This window comes from Carassius auratus, chromosome 15, assembly GCF_003368295.1.
Source record: "Carassius auratus strain Wakin chromosome 15, ASM336829v1, whole genome shotgun sequence".
In the NCBI taxonomy this organism is placed as follows: domain Eukaryota; kingdom Metazoa; phylum Chordata; class Actinopteri; order Cypriniformes; family Cyprinidae; genus Carassius; species Carassius auratus.
In genome coordinates, this window is record NC_039257.1 from 6205636 (window position 1) to 6229793 (window position 24158).

At 38.9% G+C, this 24158-nt stretch overlaps 1 protein-coding gene across 2 annotated transcripts in view; it reads right to left on the reverse strand.

Moving 5' to 3' along the window:
- Nucleotides 1–548: 548 nt before the first annotated feature.
- Nucleotides 549–24158, reverse strand: part of LOC113114830 (nuclear receptor-interacting protein 1-like) — a 31252-nt gene continuing 7642 nt past the window's right edge. Inside the window, exons 2-3 of one of the 2 annotated variants that reach the window (XM_026281882.1) lie at nt 18573–18633; nt 549–6013 (exon numbers count right to left, since the gene is read on the reverse strand). In XM_026281882.1, the coding sequence (XP_026137667.1) occupies nt 2443–5664 (3222 nt within the window). In that variant the 5' untranslated portion in view covers nt 5665–6013; nt 18573–18633 and the 3' untranslated portion in view covers nt 549–2442. The remainder of the gene's footprint in view (nt 6014–18572; nt 18634–24158) is intronic. The other variant, XM_026281881.1, reaches the window with a different exon arrangement.

The following is a 24158-nucleotide window of genomic DNA, read 5'->3' on the forward strand; positions in this document are numbered from 1 at the left end:
ACTCCTCGTGCTCTCGTCTGTCACTCAAATTTGTTTGCATGTCATTTTTGAGCTTTTAAGAATTTCAATATTTAGATGCGAGTGTGCAGAAGATGAGGGAGTCGCATTTCTCTCCTCCGTTTCTTGATAAAAGCAACCCTGTAGGCCCGAGGCAGGTTGTTCTTTGTTGCAGAGTGTCCCTTTCTTCTAGAATACCTTTTTACAGGCCACTGATCTGTCTTGATGTTGGTCCCGGTGATGCACAAGGTCATCTCCGTCCTATCACTTCCTCTCACATCTATGTCACCGTGAACGACAGGAATTAATGTCATGACTCAGGGCACAGCAGATAAAATTTAGTTTAACAGCAAGGTTTAGTCAGCCAAAGAAAAGGTTTCCATGTACAACAAACACGCTCTTAACGGATTCCTCCTAACGTCCTTTTTGCATGTAAAATAATTTTTTTGTGCAGCCAGGGGTCAAGCACAGGTCATACGCTACTGGAAACATAAATCAGGACAGTATAGTAAGAAGGAAAAAAACATTGCAAGACATAAACGACAGGTTTATTCTGATTGTGCATTTCAGAACTTTATTCGAAATCTGTGCAAGTAAACACCCAAATGAAATGTATTTTTTAGAAATAATGATACACAGTAATACTCAAACGTATCGCAGTTAGCCTGCATCAAAACAATATTTCAAAACCAATAGAAGTCTTTGAAGTGTTAGTGTAATCCATCTTTGTACTGTAGAGTACGGAACATGATTGTTTAACCTGTTTGGTTTTCTCCTTGTAAAAAATAAAAAAATTGAGTAAAAACAAAATAAATATCTTCATATGCACATTTGTTTCAAAAGTTTAAACATTTTGCCTAGCGGTCTATTTCTCATGACATACAGATCACATTTTTATGTATTGGGCTCCATGACAAAATATATATATATATGCTTAAGACTTTGAATTTTCCCATGTTCAGTAATACATAGGAACCTTCTCATGCATCTGCATGCAACAGGCAGCAGTGTACTCTTAAATATCTGACATAACACAAGATATTGCAGAACAGATTATCATAGTTTAATCAGGAGACATGCAAAAGAAGGACAAAAATCATCCTCTAGAATACATATTCACATTGCATTTACTTTGAAGTCTCTTTAAGAAATTTCAAAACTAAAATGCTTTTCATTCATACAAAATAGCTGTCTTTCATAAAGATTATGCTATGTACATAAATATAGTTTTTAACGAGTCTTTAAGATTGATGAAAAAACATGTCAAACGTAAGACTGTGAAACATCCCATGAGCAAACATATTTTTGTGGGAATGGCCTTAATACCACAAACATTATTAAACAACCTTTATTAGATCAATGAGTTCATTATCATGACAGACAGCTGAGATTGGGCTGATTTGTCTCAAGTCGATGCAACACTCTCTTGCATAATAGAACAAACATCTTATGGCATGCTAATACCAAGACCAGTTCATAAAATACACAATTACAAAACATAAGAGGAAAAAGCAGTCATTTGTAGTAACTCTTGTGATTTTCATTCATCATCTTCTAGAGTCTTGCAAAAATCCATTTCTGTCTTGACACGGGTAAATGCTGAGAATGCAGAATTAAGAATAAAGCACATCACAACACTGTTTTCAATGGGAGAGAGAGAAATTAAAGAGGAAACTGATAACATAAAAGTATACACACTTCACATACCATACATATCAAGATATCATGTTGTAATACTAATGGATTCATATTCCATATTATCCAAACATAATAATGAATACACAGCTTTAACTGCTGTTATTTTATCCAAACAATACAGAACCAATGAGAAATGTCTATCTTTTTAAAAAAGCAAACGATTTCATTTATTTGAATGTATAAATACTGACATTTAATGCCTTCCTGGCATAGACAAAGTAACAATATATAGTTATTTCTTCATTTCAGAATGGTAAATTGAAGAATTTTCACTAACCACTGCTGAGGCACAATCTGTTTATACAGATTATCATGTGCATCGGTGCATCATAACTCACTGCCTGAGGCCAAAAGTCTACCCATGTGTGGAAAACGGAGTAGGAACTGATATTGTTACAAATACATGAGGGCAAATCTGCCACAGACCTTTTGTAGAAAACTTTTATTTTCTTTGCCGCTTAGAATGTAGGAAAGAAATCAACCAGAAAGTAGTGCTTATAAATATTCAAATTAACTTTGGTTTCATGGTGTTTTTGTGAACTAAATGACACGTAATTCAAGTGAAAAAATGTGAGATGCCTCAATAAAAACAAAAGTAGATAAGAAGCAGAGAGAATAAAAAAGAAGCACATTTCTAGTTCAAGCACAGATGCTGGTTCATAGTCTCAAAACTAGTATTTCTTCAATGACCCGTTTAGCCGTGTTGAGTCACAACTAAGTGTTCATTTGTAATTCTGTTAATTTTTTTCATAGCTCAAAGGCCTCAGTATCACCTGATGACTCGTTTTTGGCCTTTATCTGTATTTGTCCCGAGCCTGCTTCCAAGCACTCCCCCTCTTTAGCCAGTTGTGCATTGCTCCTCCGGAGCATATAGTACAAAATAGGATTAGTCTTGGTAAACCGAGGTGAGTCTGACCCATACTTGTGTGTTTGATCATCTCCATTAACTATCTTTGCAGGGCCCTTCAACTCCTTTGTGGTGCTGTAATCGATTTTTGAACTTGCAGGCTCCTGCTGTGTAACATGGGGAGTTTCTTGCCTGTGACTGCTTGCTTTTTTAGAAGATGGGTTGCTTGGACTCAAGCTCTGGTGAAAGTTTTTTAATTCACCTTCATTACATGATTGATTGATTGTATTCCCATTCAGCACAGTATGTGATGGTGAACTGAATGTACCCCTTGGTTGAGACAATTCCTTCAAGCAGTTGTCTGAAAGAAGCAGCTGCTTTAGAACATTGAAACTTCGGTTTTCGTTAGACTCATATGGTGGAAACCTAGCTGGTGGACTGTCAGCCTCTGGGGGGCTTGATGGATCTCTGACCTCTCTTGTCTCTTGTTCTTTGGTGGCAGAAGAACCTGTGTAGTCTTCTTTAATGCTACCAGAATGTTCCAAATCCCTGGTATGCTGAGCCAATGAGTTATGACATTCTAGTTCTATTGAAAATTTCCGCTTCTTTGGGATTGTTGGTCCCTGGGTTTCAACTGATTCTTCTTTGACACCACTCTTGTTTAAGTTTTCTACTTTGTTTGGCTGAAGGGTTTTGTTGAGTCGTTTCTTTAGGAGATGACAAAGAAGACCATCTCTAGTGGAAGCTTCTGGGGACAATGGTTCTTCTTTAATGCTTTCATGAGAATGATAACTGGTGCTTTTTCTAGGCTCCAGTACTGACATTTTGTTATAGTCATTCATATGACCCTCTTCAACAGACTCAGTTTTAATTGTAATATCCAAAGGAGGACCATTTGGTTGGCCAGTTGCCTGATGTGTTGGTTTTTCCACAGAACTATTTTTGCTATGTTCTCGTTTTCGTTTACTGCCTACCTTTTCTTTCTGAGGTGCATTGCCCAAAAGAAGTTGTAGAACTGTGCGCTTTTCAAGCAGATTCTCAATCTCGGATACATGCTGTGTTGCTTCGGGAACAGATGAAGTTTTTGCTTTGGCCTCTTCCCACAGTGTGTTATTTCTCTGAATTGGTGCAGTGAGTCTCTCAAGTAAAGTTGGAGGATGGTTAACTTTCAGCTCTTGGGTCATGAGTTTGATAGGGGGTAAAGGTGCCTGTATGGGAGGAGAAATGTCAGGGTTTTGTTTTCCACAATGAGCTAAATCCTGTAACAATTTACTAGCACTAAAGGCAGATTCTTTTACTCTAACATCACTTGCAGGTTGTTTTGCTTTACAAAGATCCAATGGGGCAGACTGAGAATGGGGAGACCCATAAAGTGTATATGGAGATGCACTGCTGTCTGAGTCTCTGCTTTGGGAGAAAGTTGGCAAGAGTTTGGGACTTCTACAACTCAATCCACTGTGTCTGCTAAGGTCACTTATGTCCTTACACTTAACTGTACTGAAAACACTCTGGCTACTTGTAGATGCACTAGTGACCTTAGGGATTGCAGCTTGCATCAAATCAGGATTATCCAGACCTTTGTTTACTCTTTCGTTATTTTTGTGATCCAAGAGCAACTGTAACAGAGTGACCTTGTGATGAGGTTTCATCTCTGAACAGGTGTCCACCTCCCTGTGATCGGAGGTAAATTTGACAGGTGGACTCTCAGGCTTCCACCTGTTTAACAAAGACTCTGGGACTCTGTCCCGTACAGGTGAGGATGAAGTAGATACTGGTGTTGGTACATTTCTGTTCTTCAGAGAAAGGTCAATAGGAGAGCAACTAGAATAAGTGCTCTCAGCATCGCTGCTGTCTTTTGTGAGACTACTGTCTGGGTTTGAGTGCTCACTGTCTGAAAAAAGCGGAGAGGCCAGAGTGCCAAAGGTACTGAGGTCATCTTTTAGGTGACCTTGTCCATTAATTCGTTGTGAGGTGTTGTGACTGTTGAGAAGCTGAAGTAGAAGACTGCTGCAGTTCTGTGATGGTCTGCCTTGTTTCTCGAAAGGTCGACGCTCTCTAAAGTGTTGTCCTGTGCGCATGGAACCTATTGTCCTTCTTTGCCCTGAGCTCAGACTTGGACTTTGTCGACTGGAGCTGGTTGACATTTGTGAAGGTATTCCATTCTTGGTATGTAAGAGACTTAGTCCATGAGTCTGGCCAGAAGTTGTAGGTTGTTTATCTTGTGTCTGCTGTGTGGCCATGGCAGATAGTCTTTCACTGGCTGATCGTCCAGAGAGTTGGGCTTTCAGGGCATGTTCTCGAGAGTACTGTTGCAGGTGGGCCTCACTGGAGAGCAACAGAGCCAGCTGACTACAAGCCACACTTGGTTTGGGCGATGGAGCGGGGCTTGATCTGATATTTACCAGGCTTGCCACAGCTTTTAGGCGTTCAGTACAAGATAGAGACTCAGGAGATGGTGAGGGAGAACTGCTCTGCAGTGCCTTGGGAGATTCTGAAAAACTTTCCTGGCTAGAACGTCGACGTTGATAAGGCACACTGTTGCTGTGATTCTGCATTTTGCTCTTGCTCACTAACCCTTTGAGGTGGCTTGACGCTGGTCTGTGGCAAGGTACATCTGCCCTTTCTTCTTGTACAGGCTTGCTTATCTGGCAGGGCGCATCCGGTGGCATCAGGCCTTGGATAATCTGCTGTGGCAGGGTCACGTTTTGAAGTCGAGAACTGAAAGACTGTAGCAAACTAGCTAGAAGTGTACTCTCTCCTTTATCCTGGGAGGTACCGTTCTGGCCACTGTGGTGGTTTTCACTTTGCCCATTGAGTGCAACGGAGGGTGCTGACCTCCGTTGAGTCTCACCCTCCGTCCAGGCCTCTGAGTTGAGGAGACGAGCCTTTCTGAGGTGCTGTGAGGCTCCACAGTGGTAATTTGTTCGGTTCTGCACCTGTCGAGTGCCATGACTAGGCTGTGCATGCCCTGTCCCATCCTTATTCCTCTGCTCTTGGCTTCCACTCTGTGTTGCCTCCGCACCCTGTCCTCCTGCTACCTGATGCATTAGTAAGCCTTCCAGATATGTTAATACAGCAGAATCCTGGTGTGTTTCAGGGCCAGGCTCTTCCCCATGAGTCATGTTCAATACTATAGTTCCTTGTATGGTTGGCCACCACAATAGAAGGAAAATCGCTCTATGTTCTGCCAAGAGACTTTAATGTTTTTAGCTTCCAAATCTTGTTTTTTTTTAGGCAAAAGAAAGGTATGATGAAGATTCACAAGCCATTCCCCCATGAAGGAAGCAAAAGCTAAGCATGAATTTAGTATGAAATCATGTTCGCCATTGTTAAGATAAGTACAGGATCGTAATGCAGTCAAGTCCTGTGGGATTCCATAGCGCTGGATTTGTACTTTAAAGCTCCAGGATTGTGAGTGAAATCACTGCTTACATACAGTAATTCTGTCCACAAGGTCAGCTGGTGATGGTCCTGCACATGAGAAAGAAACGTGAATTATTAGCTAGATGTTGCATACCACACATAACTGTATTCAACAAAGAAAATTCACCTTAACATTTACTATGTTTATCAATTTTAGGGGCAAAACACATTATAAACATGATCAAAAAGTGTTTCTGCCTATGATCCATGAATTTTTAAAGACTAAACATCAGGTTATTTAAGATTATAAATGAAAATGATGTGTTAGCAAGCAAGGCCAAAAAGTGGCAAAAGTTATGACCTAAAGATGGATGCCACTCGTATACTGAAAAGGATTCAATTAGGACTTTTTCTGTAACATCATTGCATTAACAATCTTCCTAAGGTTTTTCTTCTCTTCTCCGGACTCTTAAGCAGTAGGAATTAGCTTGCTGAATCTCATTAAAACTTAATACACAGGGCTTTAAAGACTACTTGATTGATTTGACAGATATTAGGTAAAAAAAAAATAAAGCACAGTATCCTGAAGAGGATTAAATGTTTTTTACAGAACTCTTGCCAAGTTAGACCCACAAAACTGTCAGTCGAGAACTCAATTATTTGTAAGACAACAGTAGAAAGCTCACTGGTATTTGGAATGTTTTTTTTCCTAATTATCTCGGAAATTGAACAGGCCTCAGAGCAAAAATTGAGCAAAAGTGACTAAAATGGCCCAGTTATTATTATTTTTATTTTATGTTATCTTACATTTGATAAATTTTATATTAAATCCAGTATGTTATATGTGAATTGATATATTTCTTCAGGGTGCAAAAAGTTCATTTCTGACAAACATTTACTCAGCCTAGAAGTTGCTGGCTGGTTTACAGACATAGGTATCTCTCTTGCACGCTCTCTGCAGTCAGTGTCAGTGCCTGGAGAATGAACGCCCACATGATGCAGCCTAGTCCTTCACTTCTATGTTACCTAAGTTGCTCTCACTACATTATCTCAAAATATACCACCTCTGGATCACACAGTGCCATTGGCTCTGCAGACTGACACATTTATTAACCGCGTTTCCACTGTCGGGCCAGTGCGAGTCAGTGCTTTAAATGGGCTGGGCGGGGCTAATAGCCTCGGACCTGTAGCACCGAGGCCAAAATAGCACTGTGTTTCCACCATGGGCCAGAAACTCCACTGCACTTCACCCCTTACATGCCTCTCAGGAACAGCGTCATGCAACCCAATATTTTACCAACAAAGAGAAGTGATCAGAAAACTAATAAGAAATAAGTCACAAACATCATAAAAGTGGCCATGTGTTCCAAAAGCATTAATGTTTTACTATAATAAGTGATACATTGATCATAATGAATTAATTTATCAGGATTGAAAATCAGTCATACAGAAATAAAGCGTCATGAACATAGCTTGCTTATTAAGTCGAGTCTGTTTCTGTTTATTTGTAGTCACAGTAGCCTATATACATCACATTTCGAAGAAATTCGTAGAAAAGCTCCTGAACAAGGAAGGAATCCAAGGAATCACAGACAAGGCACAATCAAGCACTGGAAGTGGCAGTGGAAACGAGACTGTCCCTGGCACGCCCTCGCACTCCCTGGCATGCCCTAGCATGTCCGCTTTTGGCCCGACATTGTGTATATGTACAAACCTGCTAAACACTATATTCAAAACACAACTCGAGCCTCTTGGTACAGCACTACCAATGTCACAACAATGTCTGCACTTCATAGGAAAACCTAAACATAATGAGATGGAATTGTAAGTACTTAATCATGGAATATACACAAGGCTGACCTTGTCAGTGCTCTATGGTCAAAGTGAAGGTCAATGGCTATGGTTGATTTGTTCTGCTCATAATTGGCACCTCTGGTTGTTCTACTTTGCTGGTGCTGACAGGGGGTGGACAGTACGGGATGACCTTATCATAATATCGGTCACAGGGGTTTGAGAGTGACAGGCCTGAGAAACTCCTATGCCACTACACAATCAAAATAACTCTAATCTGGATATTATCTCTAAAGACAATTCATTAAAGAACAGGCTTCTAAACATTAATGTCAAGTCAAGTCACCTTTATATAGCACTTTAAAACTATACAGAGTGTAACAAAGCAACTAAACAGCATTAAATAGGAAAATAGCGTCAAAGCAAAAAAGGCAGTTCATCATTGAATAATGGAACTGCAAAATAAAATAAAATAAAATGCATGCCTATTGCCTAAACCTATTAAATGTACGTATATTTCATCTCCAATTTACTGTATGGAAGTTATGATAATGATATAGTATAATTATATTTATCAATTAAATATTTGGGGAATTTCACGAAAATAGTTTGGAAGATGAATCTGACTATAAAAATTTAAGTTTTGTCTGACAAAGCATTCCATCTAATATCTAATATTGTCAGATAGTGGGAAAAGGTAACTGATTTGGGACAACAACAACAACACTTCATCCTATACTCCTGTCAATAGGCCACTGTAGCTTGTCGACCTAATCCAATGAAAAGAGGAAACACTATACTGACAACACCTTCACCCTGTTAAACAGATAAATAATTACTTTAACACACTTATCTCATCTCCCAAGAGATATTTGGTATCTTGTTAGAAAAAAAAAATCTTATTAGAAATCAGCTGTTTTAATAATGTATTCTGTAAAAATTTTCAAATCAAAGCTTTGCAAATATGAAAAAGCTATGATTTTCTTATAGCTATGAGCTTCAGAATAATTGTGTAAGAAGTGATTATAGTAGCCTATCTTTGACCAAAAAAAAGACTCATGTTATATATGAGTCTGTTGACTCAGTTCTTTTCAGGGTTTTTCTTCACAATATTATCTCCATCAGTGCAGGGCAATGAAGCTCCTGAATGAGTTACCTGAGAAATAAAAAACCCTGTAAAATGACTGGCTTGATATAAATGGAGAGGATCTGATATCTGGACTGGACCCCTCATTTCTCAACTGCAAGGCTGGAAGATTAATTGACCCCCCCAAAAAAATACCAGATCATAAATTACATCCACCGTCCAGAAACTGTAATCCATTTAGGCTATTTAAAATGCATGATGAGGCAAAAGGAGCAAAACCTGCTGCATGCCCTGTTTGAAGTCAAGGTCACTCACTCCGCGGGGGCCGTTTGAGTTGATGCAACAGCTGGCGTCCATACAAAGCATTAGGTACTAATAAAAAGCGACAAAGCTGCCCTTGCAATGTGTGTTCATACACACCATCTATCTCTCAAAATAAAATAAAAAAATTATTTTGGACATAGTTGTGCCACTGCAACTGCTAAGTTGTTGTTATCCTTTGGTTGCACACGTAGGCATAAAAGCCTATGGAACTACAACAACACATTCCTAAGATAGCATTGGGTGACTCAGTCAATTAGGGCCATGCACCATTCAAACTAGGTCACTGTGACCTACTTTCAAACAAGCATTATGGGCATCACGCATTGACATTTCCCAGCTGGGGCACACCCCTTTAGTTAGAGCTTTGCCAAGCGCAATCTCTAACTCTTAGTAAAAGCATGAGTCTGACCTACATTACAATGACCCTAAGATGAGTTACCCTTTCACATGGGCAAGTACGGGGTGATACTAGAGTGTTTTAGCCAAGAAGAAAGGAACCCTTTCCCAAGGGGATGGCAGAAATATCTATTGGGGGCCCCTGCGTGTACTGTCACAAGACTCCAAACATAATTCCAGGATCTTGCCACAAGTAATAGTCTTGACCTTAGACTTGTAGATTTATGATGGCAGCGTAATGTTAACAGGAACACTTTGAAAAGACCAAGCTGGTTCATCTTCAGCTACAGAATAACATGTATCTTTGTCGGTTCAGCTAAAAAACAAGTGATACTGAGTGTGCTAAAGCTCGTCAAGGAAAATAATTTAATTACTGCCCACAACCAGGAAATGGGAACAAACTAAATATTTGTACTCTTAATTGACTGTGGTAAATGGTAAATGACTCCAATCCTGGAGTTTCCAGGATTGGAAATGACTTGGGGAAAAAAACATATCATGAAAATAGAAAAAGTATTTTACCACTTTAAGTATTTGAGTGGAAGTTTTTGGCTTTGTGAACTTGGACACAACCTTCAGAAAACAAGTGCTGTGACCTTTTTTAGGATCCACATAGAGAATTTGTACTAGAAGCCTTTCTGTGAGAAAGTGGCTGCTAGAAATTAATAGTTATACAACGAGAGCCCATGGCTCTTTAAAAAAGTCACCCTTCACCCTAACTCAAGAGATCGTGTTTATCAGGATCATAGTTTATGCCAGTCATTATGTAAACAGCTCTGACCAAGTATAGCATATCGACTGGCAGTAATGCAAAGTGCAAATGTACTTGCAAAACCAAACACAAAAAGTGCATGACAAATAAACAGAAGTCACAGACTGAAGTGCAATATACCATTGGTCTGATAGCCCAAATTGAGGGAGAAGCAATGACCACTTTTTTATTCATAAAACAAATAAACATACACTGCAACATACACCGCAGGGTCAAATGAAGGGTCAGCATGTGCGTCATGACCCTTGCGTCATTTGCTTGAGTCTTTAGAGATAACTCAGCAACATCCTCATCCAAAAAAGACAAGCTTCCACTTTTTCCAGGATGTGAGATCATTATAAGTTACTGGCAATACATGGTACATGTCACGCACAATTAGCCTAGGCCAGTGGATCTCAGCCATTTGACTCCATGGACCCCCATTGTCCACAACAATATTCAAATGCCGCATGACTTTTCCAGATGTTCATGATTTACTGAATGAAAACTTAAGGGTAAAAAAAAACCTAAACCTTTACAACTTGTATTGGATTTTACATAAATATTTAAAGTGTTGTCAGAAGCTTAATGGGGATAATGTTAAAGTCACGCAACCATGGTTTAGTTTGTTTGCTAACTTTAACTTTTTACTTCCAGCGCCTGTATTATGGCTTCTACATTTTGTGGTCAGAAGATTATCTTGATGAACAAGTTGAGTAACCATCTCAAACCTTTGTTGGTCTTATTTTCTGCAATAATCCAATTGTTCAATGGAACAAGTGTTTTCAACTTTTAGGTTGGCCTTCAGAAATACGTATTCTCTGCAGGACTCGTTTATTTCTTAATAAGGGAAGAAACACTGAATGCATCAAGTTACATTTCAACAACCTAAACCTGCCGAAGCATGTGAAACCATTCACACAAATCAGACAGTAATCAGACTCATTCACAACTTCAGAAAGCTCAAATTCACAATGGTCCCAGCAATGATGGAGGAGATATTTCTGCCATGCCCAAACTGATATACAATATACGATCTTGCCTTCTTATGGAGCTGTGACACCAAGAGCAGGTACAGTGTAGTAATCAATTTGCTCTGCAGGCTGTAAGGCTCTGTCTGAATACTAATACACCCCAACAACATCCTGCCCCTCTTTTCTCTCTCCTTCTGTCTCTCTCTTCTTCTTTCTTTGGGGTTGACAACCCTCAGTGCCCTAGCCCTGACCAGTGAAGGAGGGGGGCATCATCTTGTCCTCTAGGCAGATAACCAAGGCCAGTAATCAAGTGTGTGAGCGCACGGGTGGGGGATTAGACGCTTGCACTGTGCAACTCAACTCTAAAAGTAGCTAAGTGCATGCACAACAAGGTCGCCATTAAACCTGTTGTAACCCCGTGGCTGGTCTCTCTCACTCTTTTCCTCGCCCACACACTCTTATGTGTGCTGCAACTACACCGTCAGTGCTCAGTCACACAAAACAGACTCAAACACATACACAGGCGTAGCCTCTCTTTATACACCCTCACGTACTTTTGCGTATACACACAGAGAGGCACACGCCCACAGACGGCCCACTCTCTGCCGAAAAGGGATAATTCATCATATTTTACAACTGACGGCTTTCTGCCTCAGCTGAGTGATATTGCATCCTGGCAGCGTGACAGGGAACAAGGCTCCGCCAGCCATACTGACAGCATGCGTTTTGTGTCTTAGAAGATGCTTTGCCCTGTCGCCGCATGCTTGCTTTTATAGTGCAAGAGCGTGTGTGTGTGTGTGTGTGGGTGAAGTGGAGCAGAGACTGGTCGTGGATTCATGACTACTACAGTCATCTATGAAAGCTAAGCCAAGCTGAAATGCTTCAGCAGACAAGACCTTTACGGCTTGAACTTGCCTTGTAGCGGTTAGTGATAGAATTTCTTCTTTTTTTTCCTCCTCTTTATTAACGGAGAAAGTCTAACCAATGGCTTTCCAATGTGTGCAGTAAATGATCTGGAGAAAAAAGGGCTCATTTGGATCATTAGTCTGCTGCACATATGCTGAGAAATTCTGAAGGTGCTGGCATTAAGAAAAATACAGTCATTAGCCTAGCATCTTTAAATACAAGCTGCTGTTTTGTTATTTATATGCACTAGCAACTATTTTTACTTTGGGAAATAAATATCATATTTTAAGAGTGTTGCTTGGGCAAAGTGCACAGAATAAAATCAGTTGCGTCAGCAGTGTGTAGGCAATACAGAAAAATAAGTCAATAAACAATAGAAACAAGATTTAAAAAAAAGTTTATAATCTAGAACATTCTGCCTGTTATTTTGAATGACATTGTTTTATCTCCTTCAAAAATTAGCCAAAGGAAAAAAATGCTAACATTAGAAGACATGGTCACTGATCTATTATATTGTACCCATAATCCAGTGTTGATTTTGCAGACTAAAACAAAAATATTTTTGGTAATTTAAATAAAGTATAAGATGAAAACCTAAACTTAAGCACATAAAAAAATATTAAAACCTAACTAAAATTTAAATTAACAATTAAACTAAGCAAATTCTAAACATTAATAAATACAATAATGGTATAGAAACAATTTTTTTTATTTTATTAAAATAACCCCAATCATATTTTATATAATAAATTTTTATCCCTAAGTGTTTAGAAATTATATCTGGAGCTATATACATGCGTACATACGTGTGTCAAGAGGGTCTGGATGCTTAGTTAAATGGGTCTACTACCACAAATACTTTTCTTTCTGTCTGTACCCCTTTTTTTACTACAAATGGCTTACTAGTAGTTAAACTAAAGAAGGACTGTCACTCTTAACTTTAAATGCTAAATAACCAATGCCAACATACATATGTAACAGGCACAAATCAATTTTAATCTAGAACAGCATTAGAATGTTTAAGTATTAGAAATATTAAAAATCCATTTAATATATCTGTCTGCTGTATATAATTATATACCCAACCCAGGAGACCATTATGAGCATAATGAGCATCATTACAATTCCAGCAGAAGAGAAATCACATTTAAATGAGAGCAAAAAAATATCACTGCCTCTCCTTCTGATGTTTTTGATGGGTTTGAAAGCTGGGGATTAAAGCAAAAGCTACCACGTATCCGTGCAAGTGTTTTTGAGGATGCTGTGCCACCGGTCTACCCTTGACACACTGACATCAAGCTACTGTCATGTGACACTCTGTCATTGGCCACCTGGCAGATCCTCCACCTTCTCACGACCTCATCCTCCAGTGACCTGAGGCTCTGGGCCCGGGCCCGGCCCGTCAGGCCCCTCCCTCTGCTCCCCCTGCTGCGGGAAGGTCGAACGGGTCATCGTGTCCTCATCTGTAATCCGCTGCCATTCGTCAGCAGTCGAGGCCAGAGGAGGCAGCCTCGCTACGAGGGGAGAATGCCCAATTAGGCAGCTGTCACACAAAGCAGAGGCTGCAGAAAGAGAGTGAGAGAGGAGAGGGAGAACGAGAGGGGGGGGCTGGGGGAAAAATCATCCCCTCCTGTTTGTGGAGAGGACAAGCAGCTGCGGGTGCCAATTACAGTGATATGTTAACCATTTCCACCCTAGAGCAGAGGGAGAGGGGAACGAGGCTCTCTAACCCTTGCTTTGTCTCCTGGTGGAATTCCTCTAGTGGGGTCTATGTTTACAACCGCCGTCACATTCAGATGAGAAACTTGACTCAAATTATAGCACCTCAGTTGTTAATAGTGCTGAGTTGGAGACGCATCCCTATTTATCTGTTTGCATTTGCGTCCCTCTCTGTTAATGAAACTGCAATGCTTTTTGCAGTAGTGCAAAGAGGTACTGCTAGACATCTAGACAATGAAGACAAAGCTGTCAATCAAAGCGTCATGCCTATTCAAACTCTAGCCAAGTAGATATTCGACACAACCATTTAAGCTCAACCTTGTTTAAAACTAGTATACAGGTAAAAGAATTTTCCTCATGTTTTTCCATACAGCGAAAATGAAAGTGTTCAGGTTTAAATGCCATTTCAAAAAATGTTCTGTCAACTTAAGGTTACAGGTAAAGTCTACATTTCATAACAGCCAAAAAGTGAATAAAAAATAATTCCACACAATTGAAAAACATAAATAAGTTGAATGAATTTTATGGTAAAATACTGTAAAATGCTACAGTAAAAACCTATTAATTGGTTAACAATAAGTTTTTTCTTATCAAAATAGGTTTCAGTACTTCCATAAATTGGAATATAAAAAAATATTGGTAAATGAAATTAAAGTATTTAAAGGTAAATTTACATTAAATCAATAAAATCGTAAAATATTGTTGCCGCCGTTATCGTTGTGGGCAGTACGCCAACATATAGCCTCTTTGTGCTCAGGTTCGAGTTCGAATCCTGGTTTGTGGGCCTTTCCCAATCCCTCCCCCTTCTCTCTTTCCCACTTTGCTTACTGTCACTACTGTAATGTCCTATCAAAATTAAGGCGAAAAATGCAGAAATAAATTAAAATGTTACTGTGTTAAAATTATGGTAACCACAGCTGCCCGTTTTTCACCGTAAATTTTACAGATTATTCTGCACTAGGTGAAAATAAATGCAACCTTGTACATAAAATTGTCAATTATTTTGAATACTGTAATTACTGAAAAGACCCCAACCTTTTATAGTGAATTCCCATGAGGGTCAGCACTTAATTAGGGGGTAAAACTACGCAGCGAAACCCTCAGACAGGTTATGTTGCCGAAAAAGAGATAACCCAAACTTAAACTCAAAAAGAGATAACTCAGCTGCAAGCACTGCCTTTATCAAGTTGAAGAGACCAAAGGGGACCATTTTCTTATCCTGCAACTAGCTCACAGACCTCAAGGTTCCTCTTTTCTCTACTGTCACAATCTCCTCCTGTTTCACATGCCCCAGAAAGAGCAGGAAAGTACAGTTACCGAATGCTACAAGTTTAATCAGAGATGAATGAGGCGCTGGAAGGGAGAAGGAGCTGACTCGAGGCTGAATAATCGCTCCTTTTCTTAATTAAATGATTGAAGAAAAGCCAGCACATTAAAAGTAAGACAGTGCCTGGGTCCCCTGCCTTTTCCCTAGATGAGAGAGAAGTTATTAACACAGTAAAGTCTCAGCAGTCATCAGAGCCAAATGCATGAGTCTAGAGGAAGGGGCAGAGAGTTTTCAAGGATGTGACCGGACAAAGACAACTGTAACTCGAGACAAGGTACACAAGGCAACTCCTTATAAGACCAAAACTGCAGCTTTATTGCAAAGCTTCAAAATTATTCAACTCAGTATGTAACCAGTACAGTGAAACAATGTAGTACCACTGCTGTAGTATTTCTGATCTAAGCAGTTCATTTAAAACTGTACGTTTCATTGAAAAAGCATGTCAATAAACCATGTTATATACTACTAAATGGGAAGTTGATCCCTACAGGCATTTTCATATTTCATGAGATTTAAGTCACATTTCCAGAGATCCAGGGGAGTATCAAATATAGGTCTTGTTATAGGGAGTTCTGTGAGGACTACAAGTTGACACTGCAGTAAAACTGGATGTACTGTAGATGTGTTGACAACTTATATAAGCAGGTTTCTTCCCTTTTTGTGTCATGTAGGTGCCATGAATAATACACTACCAACCATCTGCTAAATTTAAAAAACTTCCTGCTAGCTTTCTCCAAGACATTCCACATGCAATATTATCAAACAGTAATACATTTGTGTACCTCGCCAAAATATTACAATGTCAGTGCAAGCGAAACACATATATATTATGGTAAACGTTTTAAAAAGAAATTTTTCCAGTGATGGCGAAGATTAATATTCAGCAGTCATTTTTTCAGTCTTCAATAATATGTAGATTTCTTTTACATTTTTTCTATGCATATATATTTTTATTATTATTAGCAATGTTGAAAACAGTTGTGCGGATTAATATTTGTGTATTTGTGTGCAAATTATTATGTATTATTTTGGACATTGATGAATAGAAAGGTCAAAAGAACAGCATTTATTTGAAATAGACTCTACAGATTTTTTTTTACACACTATAACTTTCATGTAAATTTAATCAATTTAGCTGAACAAATGTATTAATTTCTTACAATCATCAAATTGTGAATGGTAGTCATATGTTTTCTTTTATTTAATATTAAATATTTAAATAAAAAATATATAATGTATATAGTTTAGCTACTTTTACTTATTAGCTTGTTATAACTAACTAATTTAAGAGCAACTTGACTGTAATTGCAATTTCAAAGTACCTACCCAACACTACACCCTGGTATTCTTTAGTGCTTTGGAGTACTACAGAAATGGTATATGAATATGTTCATACAGTATACTGTATATCAAAGTACAAAAGTACCAACATAAAGCCTTTCTTTTTCTGATCGTCATGGTAACCCAGCATCTAAAAAGCGCAGCGACTACCCACAGAGCAGCTAGCGGTAGGCCTCCACACCACATGGGCTTTTTATGTACCTCCAACTGTCCCTCCTGTGTTCCTGGCCTGCGCTCTGTACTACGGCCCACTCCCAAAAGAGCTGACAGTACACTTTCCATCGGTTTGACTTAAATAATAATAAGCACTTTTGAAGGACTTGAAAAAGACAAAAGTAATGAACAACTCAGGAGAGGCAATCGCTGTCCTGACACAGACGGATGGACATGGCGAAGCCTGTCAGTCCTACAGTGGCTAATTAGCAGAAATGAAGTTGGATTAAAAACTTAATGGGGGGGTGATAACAGTGCAAGACGCAAAGCTAAACGAGTCAGCAAACCTTTGACAGGCTGTCTCTTTAAAAGCAATGTTTACACAGTTGTTCTCGCACCCTCTATCCTCTTGTCCTATTTTCTGTTTTGTTATTTATTAATGAGCGTCAAACAGTAGCAGAAACACTTTCAAAAGATAGCATGGCCTTGCTCATGTCTGCCACCAATCCATGTTCTGCTGGTAGCTTTGGGTTAGAGTGACTAACTAGTCATCCAACAACTGACTAATCGATTAGCATTTATATTTTATTTAGTTTTTTTTTTTTACAATGGCATGCTGCTTTACATGCTGTCTGCTTTACTTTATCATGCTAATAATCGGGGTGTAGAAATGATCTGAAAAGTGGTGGGAGTATAATATAAACACTGGGCTTGCTTCATGAATATTAATTAGGTGACAAATATCGCTAAGTTATCCTAGCGCATTTTCTGAAAGGCAATTACGTTGGTGCTAGCCATGATATGATTACCATTTACCATTTGCGTATTTGTTAAATCCACTGCCAGCTCCACTGGGTGCCAGAAGCTTCCACTTGTTTTTCTTCGAGACATTCTTTAATGTGAGCGGCTACAGCAATCTTCAGTGTCACATGGTGCTTTAGAAATCATTCTAATATGATGATTTGCTGCTCATGAAACATTTCTTATTCTCAACACTGAAAACAGCTGTGCTAATTAAATGTTTGTGTTTGAATGTTAAACGTGAACGGCTAAAAAAATTTGTGCACAAAAAATATTCTCATAACTTTATAACATTAGGGTTGAACCACTGACGTACATGGACTATTTTAACAATGTCTTTACTACCTTTCTGGGCCTTGAACTTGTCAGTTGTGTTGCTGTTTATGCAGGGTGAGAGACCTCTCAGATTTCATAAAAAAATATCTTAATTTGTGTTCCGAAGATGAAGAAAGGTCTTGTGAGTTTGAACTGACATGAGGGTGATTAATTACTAACAGAATGTTTGGGTGAACCATCTCTTTAAGAAGAGCATGTAGTGAACATGCTAATGAATACAAATCTTTACTACGAGAAAAAATGCCCATGTCTATTTTGGGTAAAATATCAATATATCATCTGTGGTATTGTATGTACAACACAATAGCACTCGTTTAGCAGAGAATGTAAGTGTATGTATTCTCAATATCCTGAGTGCTCAGCACTGATCACATAAAAGAACTATAAAGGCTTGAAACAGCACAGAATTTAAAGGTGCATTAATTTCGGCGCCGAGGTTGAGATAACTCATACTTAAGTCAAATAAAACCCCCTGACGTGACAAACGGTCCTACCGAGAAGCAGCCAGAGAACAGCATGTCTCAAGTTGTCGGCAAATGGGAGAGATGAGTAAAAGCGGCTGAGCAAATGAGGCCCTGGCTGCGCTCACACAGAGCAAAGTGAACTGTTTACTCAGAGCACACAGGGGAAGATGACTTTTACTGCAACCCCATCCTCACGCTCTCCCTTCCCCCACTCGCTCTCTCAGTAACACACAATCTTTCTCTCTCTCTCTCTCACTGTCTGTAGTGAGTGAATGTCAGAGGGTGAGTGTGCGTGACCTTGAGTCACGTCAGAAGCACAGCGAGGGTCGTGCTGCCTGCAGGCGTCCTTGAACTGCATCTGCAAGACAAAAAATAAAAACCTTCACGGTACCCTGATAGATATCTCAAATATCCTGGCTTTCTCTAACGGCGGCCTGTGCTATCAGTCCCTGTGATGAAAAATTTCATAGAGCCCGTGTACCTCTAACCTCACACCACAGAGGAATCGCAGAATTATCTGCTTGTCTAGCCCAAGATACGATTTGCAATATGAAGGCAGTGCATCGTCTAAGAGATGACACATGGGAGGGAATCGAAATATAAGGGAGCTTAAAAGGAGGTCAGATAGCTTACGCACACTGATGTAGTGTTTCTCCGCTTCGAATGCCATCCATAACAGGGACATGCATGCCATGCCACCCAATTACATAAAGGAGGTGCGGAAATGTTGAGGAGCATCCATTTCTGCTACAAGGTTTTGGCCAAAAATGGTATAAAACAAAACAAAAAAGGACAAAATATTGATACAATATTGTAGATTTTTAATGTGAACCATTTTATGTAATTACACCTAATTTGATTGCCATCTATAACAGAGATATGCATGCCATGCAATTAATTAAGGGAGGCATTTTTGGCAAGTTTTATTTTTGGTTTTGGGAAGAAAAATAAAGCACATCAAAACACTAATTGCATTTAAAGGAATTACTATAAACTGACAATTAAAAAGTTAAATTCAATTGTTAAGAATAATTGATTAAAATGTTTATATATTATATTATATTATATTATATTATATTATATTATATTATAATAATTTTTATATTATATATATTTTTGGTCATATTTTTTTAATACGCCCAGAATTCTTAATTTCAGCTAAGAAATGTCCCTTTTTTTATTTTATTTTTTTCTAATTAAATGTACACCATTTTAATAATTCTACCCTGCCACCTCAAAGAATGGTATGAACTACTCTGAACGCTATTGCATTAACACTTCGTAGATGCTCACCCTAGATAGATGCCTTTTTCTGGGAGGTCAAAAACAGATACATGCAGAGCTTTTACAACGTGAACGATGACAGATTCTCAGAGGCCCGGGCCCTCTTCCGAGGAAGCAGAATTGACCCCCTCGGCAGATGAAACCCTACACCCTGCCAATCGTGGCCGTGCTGGTACCCAGCTGTTCTTGTCATGCACTTGGGTGTGCTTCAGCCTGCATAGAGCGGTTTTTAGTTTAACCTCAGGAGGGTGATCAGGAGGGGACGGAATTTAGCGTTGTTCATCATCCCTGGTATGGATGAAAACATGTTGCCAGATATCTTATCTGAAAATACTATGCATGCAGGTTTGCCTGCGGAGCTAAGTTTACACAAGCCACTGGAATGCTAGGACACATATGCCTTTCACAACACTCAAAATACATACCGTGACAAGAAGTAAAAAACAGAGCTTGTAAATGTTGAAACTAGCGAACATGTAGACGAGAATCCTTGTTCTTAACAGGGATAGACTGTAGGGATATTTGAGCATAGTGGTATCTATTTCTCATGTGGCAACGGGCTGAACGACTGCCAGGGGTCCTGATAAGGAACTAAGACTTGGTGCCCCTGAGATCAGAGGTTATGTTCACGGACAAAATGGAAAAGCTGATTAGTTAGTCTGTTGTCCCCTTTAATACTAAGGGCAACATCACAGAACATAAGAGGCCGCCCAAAAAGCTGGGTAACAAAGCTTAAAATGTATGTAAACATATGGAATATGTATTGAATATTTTTTACATTGTCATATACCTTTACATATACATTTTTATGTTGTATATTTTCTCTATAGGCAAACAAATTTAAATAGCATTTAAAAATGTACAAATTTCAATGAAGATTTTTCTGTTGCCCAATTTTGAGTCTAAAACACATAAATGTATTAAAACATCTGTCTTAACATTCTCATATCTGCTCTTTAGGAAACTTTTGGTCATAAAAAGGGTATTAAAGTCATAATAAAATAAAAATAATAATAAATATTTCCTAAAAATGTACTGAATCAATGTCATATTTTTATATTTGTAATATCCTTTAAGATCAATGCAATTCTATTCCGCAAGTTTCCAAATTCCATTCCAAGGCCTTTAAACTTATTTCACTGGGACTCTTTGCTTTGTGCTGGAGAAAATAGGTCACATATAGTCTTCCACTGTTTTTGACCGAACAAAAGAAAAGTTCAGCTGAGTTTTATCACATAACTCAGCAGAGACCACCTTCATTAACCCCAGCGAAGAGAGATCAAGCTCTCATATTGCCAGATGTGCTTTGGAGCCCTTATCAGCCAGCATGTATGTGAGACAGGCTGATCTTAATTAAATACTGTTCCTATCCAAAGGCTATGCAGCACATTCGTTTTTACTCCCTTCACTGCTGCCTTTTCCCATTCAGGGAGGAGATTATTTCAGTGGCTAATGGCGGAGGACTCTAAAAATCCCTTGCCTTATTAAGTAACATATTGTGCCTCATGCTATCTTAAGCAAATGGTTTCGCTGGAACTCGCTAGAATTCAAAGCTGAGACCTAACACCGTGGCTTTGGCTGTGACAGGTTGCCTCATTTTGGAGCCACATGTTTACTCACTTGTTAGGTAGCAAATGGTGCTTGTTGTTTTCATCTCATCAACATCAATAATCACCTATATGTTAATGCATTCACATTAAAATACAGTGTAAACAGTATGGCTGAGGATTTGAAACTGTAAAAAAAATTATATGATTAAAAACGTTTGAACTTCTCATGTCACATGTTCTTGCATTCAAAAATAGCTGGATGGAGTGCTGTAGAAAGTAACGCAAGATAATAAAAACATTTTTTTTTTTACTACTTTAAACTTCAAAACAACATCTTAAATGTGGCGCAAATGGCATGAGATGCTGACAACCAAAGACGGTGCTTTACGTAGGCCATCTATTTTAAAACAAAGCAGACAGAATACTATAAACATGTCTACCATGAGCAGAACAACAAAATCAATTGCAAAACATTACTGTGAACTTTCAGCCAGTGATCGGTTTATGTTCACTGATATGGAAATAGAACAAACAATATATTAACTTCTACCACTTTATAAAATATCTATTCAGTGCTTTCACTGCCAAAATAATGATAACGAATTACATTGTGTTTTATATGAGCATATATTGATTAATTTGATTAATTATCAGGTAATTAATATGATTAAAATAGACCGGCAGCGCAAATACAGAAGGATTAATTAATTGGACTTACCATATAATTCTTAAAAGTCTTCACTAAAATACACAAAGACTCCAGTTATTGATATAACTATATTTATACAACTATATAAGAGATCACAATTTAATTTATTTTGGTTTTATACTTATAAGTGTGGAATTTCTGGGGAAACTGTAGATACTGTGGTAAATTTGACATCGTTACTCAGTTTTCCAATATAGTCTGGCCTGACAGAGCTCAATGTAAATAACCAGCTAGTGTAAAAATAGCCTTTTTGTGCTCTGGAAAATGTTCTTGTGTTGGCCTAGTCTGTGTTTTGTGTCTTTCACATACCTTCCAGCCTGTCTAACCCTCGTCCGACCTTCAGCCGAGAGAGAGGCAAACATGGTTGACCTGCCACTAAACTTTCCCCGGCTGGATGATAAGCGCTTGTTTAATTATATTCATCTACATGGATCTGACATTGTTCCAGGATGATGTCAGAGCTCAGCAAGGTTAGCGGGAGCTGAAAGTGGATGGGAATGTTAAAGCCACCCACTGCAGCACTTTGCAGGCAGCAACTTTATTTTCTGCTTTGTTCCACGAGCTCAGAGGGCAGCTTTGCTATCCGCTGTTACCTAGGGCATGCAAGGGCATCCGCCGAATACAGGCGAACTGGTTGGGAACACTGTGGAAAATTACATTAAAGAGAAATAAATGTCACTCAAACGTGAAATACGGCAGCTCTGCGTGCTAATAGCCTGTTGGATGCTAGCCCACAACAAAATGTTTGCGAAATGAACGTAATTTGGGTTTTATACGCTATAATAGTATTGCTTTCTGATGAGGTAACTTTCAACCCAAAGTTTCCAAATTTAGCAATCGCAATCATATCTTAAGGACGTACAAGCTTTTTTAAACGCAAACTGGGGGTGAGGGCTGTGCACATGGATGACATGCCAATGTTTTCATGACAACAGCAGGTCTAGTGAAGTGATCACTCAAAGGCAGGTCAATTCCCTTTGATAGATAGGTTTACGTGTGTGCACCTCAGGGGGGGAAAGAGTATGCAGGGCTGCTATAAAACATCTTTAATGGCTGAACCCGGTGCTGCTCCAGTCTTCATCTCATTTACAGGCAACTTGGATGTTTTATAACCTTCAGCTCTCCTTGCTAGCCTCGCCACCCACACGAACCGAGCGGGCGGATGGTGGATGAGCAGACCCGAGCGCCAATTATATCATTGCCCTTATTTACGCCATTCAAATGTTTTCAGGTCAGCTCTAATCTCCTCCTAATCAGCGAGGTCAAACCACAAAAAAATGCATGTTGCTTCAAAAAACAAGCTAGCCACATCAGAGGCGTGTAGCTGCGAATGTCAAGCGAACCACAATTGCATAAGCAACAAAATGGCACATAAAAGCTGAAAATTGTCAGCCTGCTGTGCATAAAATGGAGGTTAACTGATGCATATCTGAAATTGTGTCACTGCAGTTGACCCGGAGTTGAGGTCTGGTTTGCGCAGGGTCACGTCGACGTGTATCAAAAGGGTATTAAGGTCACAACTGTCATTTTAGATTATCGCAAATCCCCTGAGATTTGCTCTGAAAACAGGTCGATTTGCTTGTAAGTAGACTCCTAATACAACTTATCCTATCTTATGTAACACACTGCGCTACTGAGACCAGAACTTATTCAATAGTGTGTCAAGATGTAGTTGTTTAAACCTAGCAAAAAAAACTCCTACGTGCAGATTACAACAATAAGGTTCTGCTATCAGCAAAATCTGACAATTCAACAAGTGGCCTCAATTTTGTGCACTTTGGCCCAAATAATTCTACCCTAGCGTAGCAGTTGTGATTCTGTGTTCTAGTTCCTTTCTGCTGATGCCACAAATGAACACAGCACAGCAAAAAAGTTACCATGAGGTTTGTGCTAAGAACAATCACATCAGTCTGCCCATCTAGCAACGTGAAGAAAGAACCAAATCTATCTTTTTTATTTTTTTTAAAGCGTCTAAAGGTTAAAATTGGAGATTTTAGAAAATCCTCTTTCTGTAATGACATTCTAGAACAAAACTTTGGTGGTGGAAAACATCATAAAAGATTTAAGGTCATGTTAATCTGTCTTGGAGCATGGGAATTAAAATAGCCAGACTCTCATCGTGTACAGAGGACATGTCCTTCCTAATATTCAACTTCTTTAACTACCAATATGGGCTTTTTGACAGCTTATTCATAAATTATTACGTTTGGTCACTTCAACTCTAAATGTGTGGAAACCTAATCATATACATGAATAAAAGATCATTTTTATTTCTTACACAAAATAATGAGAAGGTCACTAGATTGTAAAATATGGTTTGATGTGGTTTTATAATATATA